The 2,627-nt window shown below is 43.9% G+C and overlaps 1 protein-coding gene across 1 annotated transcript; it reads right to left on the reverse strand.

Annotated features, from left to right (window-relative positions):
• Positions 1-358: 358 nt before the first annotated feature.
• Positions 359-1,518, reverse strand: LOC131055411 (uncharacterized). Its single transcript, XM_059215136.1, has 3 exons — positions 1,099-1,518; positions 722-901; positions 359-628 (listed from the first exon to the last, which is right to left on the reverse strand). Exons 1-3 carry the CDS (start codon positions 1,516-1,518, stop codon positions 359-361), a joined length of 870 nt encoding a protein of 289 aa, XP_059071119.1.
• Between the last annotated feature and the right edge of the window lie 1,109 nt (positions 1,519-2,627).

A 2,627-nucleotide genomic window follows, 5' to 3' on the forward strand; every position in this document is an offset into this window, starting at 1 on the left:
CTGATTGCACTTTTTAGATAAAAAGTTACTTTATAAAATAAAAAGTGCACCTCAATAACATTTTGGCCCCAAATAAAAAGTAATAATAAATATAATGAGCCATCCAATCACCAAATAAATGCCAAAATGACTCTCTCATCACAACCATCTGCCTACGAGAGTTTGGAATAGGCAAATCCACGTAAAGTGTCATGTCATACTAAAGAGGGGACATGACAGTCCACCCTTCCTGAAATTGCTTGGCCTTAAGCAATCTCAATGCAGGATGCTGCAGAATGGCTTCAGTCTCCCAAGTGGCATCCTCAACAGGAAGATCTCTCCACTTCACCAAATACTCCCTGATAACTCTCCTGTGGAGCTATTTCTCCCTACTATCCAAAATAGACTCTGGCACCAATATCAACTTCCCCTCATCATCCAAGGGTGGTAGCACTGTGGAAGGCACAACATGCTGTCCTAATGCCTTCTTGAGGCGCAACACATGGAACACATTGTGCACCCTGCTATCTGCTGGAAGCTCAAGCTCATAAGCCAACTCTCCTACCCGCTTGATAATCCTGAAAGGCTCATAATAGCGTGGCTTAAGCTTTTCTGACCCACTCTTCTTAAGAGTAGACTGTTTGTAGGGCTGAAGCATGAGGTAAACCATATCACCAACCTCAAAACTCCTCTCAATCCACTTCCGATCTGCGTACTGCTTGTACTGATTCTATGCCCTGACCATATTATCCTTGAGAGCATCAACAATGTCCTTGCTCTCCTGAAGCAAATCCCCGGCACGTGGAACTACAAATGAATCCATCTCACCCATGCCCTCTGCTGACCAACCACGTAATTCCTCAAATAACCTTCCACCCACTTGTTCACTATCTCCGTCTGTCCATCCATCTGTGGGTGATAACTAGTGCTAGGTGTAAGCTCAGTGCCACAAAGTCTGAATACCTCCTGCCAAAATTGACTCAAAAATCTACTATCCCTGTCACTCACTATGCTGCGGGGTATCCCATGCAATCTGAAGACCTCAGCTACCTATACTACTGTGTAAGTAGTAGTGATGGGAAAGAAGTGTGCATACTTCGTCAGTCTATCCACTACTACGTAGATGCAATCATACCCTTGAGCCTTGGGAAAGCCCGTAATGAAGTCCATAGATATGCATTCCCACTTCTGATCTGGAATGGGAAGTGGCTGTAGGAGCCCAGCTGGAAAGGTGTGCTCTTGTTTGTTCTGCTGACAAACAGGGCACTCACGAACATACTGCAAAACATCTGACTTAAGCCCTTTCCAAGTGAACCACTCCCAAACCTGTCTATATGTCTTGAAGTACCCAGGGTGACCAACTGTAGGTGAATCATGAAGAGCCCTCAATATAGATTGCTTCACCTTCGATCCTGGGACTAGAAAAATCCTGCTCTTGTAGATAATCAAATCATCTACAAGTGTATACCGAGTATCAATAACTGACCCATCAACTATCCCTGATGCCCATGGGTCTCTAGCATACTCTGCCACTATCATATGTCTCCAATCCTTTGATATTTCAATCAATGCACTGAGATGTTATCTATGTGACAATGCATCCGCTACGACATTCTGAGTCCCTCTCACATATGATATGTCAAAATCGTAAGCTTGTAGCTTACTCACCCACTTCTGCTGTCTATCATTGAGATCTCTCTGACTAAGGAAATGTCTCAAACTATTGTGGTCAGTTTTAATACAAAACTTACCACCCACTAGATACTGTCTAAACTTAGCCAATGTGTGCATGATGGCTAACATCTCCTTGTCATAGATGCTGAGAGATCTCTCTGGACCACGGAGTTTCCTGCTCTCATATGCAATAGGGTGCTTGTCCTGCATCAACACAACACCTATACCATCGCCGGATGCATCACATTGAAGCTCAAATGGCTTCAAGAAATCAGGCAAGGCTAACACCAGGCATGAGGTCATGATCTCCTTGAACCTATCAAAGCAAGTTTGTGCCTCCGGTGTCCAATCAAAGGCCCCCTTCTTCAACAAATCTGTCATAGGGGCTGCATGTCGTGAGTATCCACTAACGAATCTGTGGTAGAAGCCACATAGGCCTAGGAACCCTCTCAACTGTGTCAAGTTCTCAGGAATAGGCCACTCCACTATCGCACAGATCTTATCAGGATCCATCCTTACTCCCTCTGCACTGATAATATGTCCTAAATACAAGAGCTCAGTCATACCCAAATCACACTTAGACTCCTTGGCATACAAGGACTCCTTCTGCAATATGCTTAATACTGTCTCCAGATGCTCAAGATGTTCCTGCCATGATCTGCTGTATACCAAAATGTCATCGAAGAAAACCAATACAAATCTCCTCAACTGATGATGGAAGACCTTATTCATCGTAGACTGAAAAGTAGCTGGTGCATTGGTTAACCCAAATGGCATGACCACAAACTCAAAGTGTCCACAATGACATCTAAATGTCGTCTTCTCCACATCTTGCTCTCTAACTTTGATCTGATGATATCATGATCTCAAATCTATCTTGCTGAAGTAGCATGCCCCATGAAGCTCATCTATCAGCTCATCAATCCATGGGATAGGGTATCTATTCTTAATAGTCCTCTTGTTCAACACCCGAT

Source organism: Cryptomeria japonica, chromosome 2, assembly GCF_030272615.1.
Source record: "Cryptomeria japonica chromosome 2, Sugi_1.0, whole genome shotgun sequence".
In the NCBI taxonomy this organism is placed as follows: domain Eukaryota; kingdom Viridiplantae; phylum Streptophyta; class Pinopsida; order Cupressales; family Cupressaceae; genus Cryptomeria; species Cryptomeria japonica.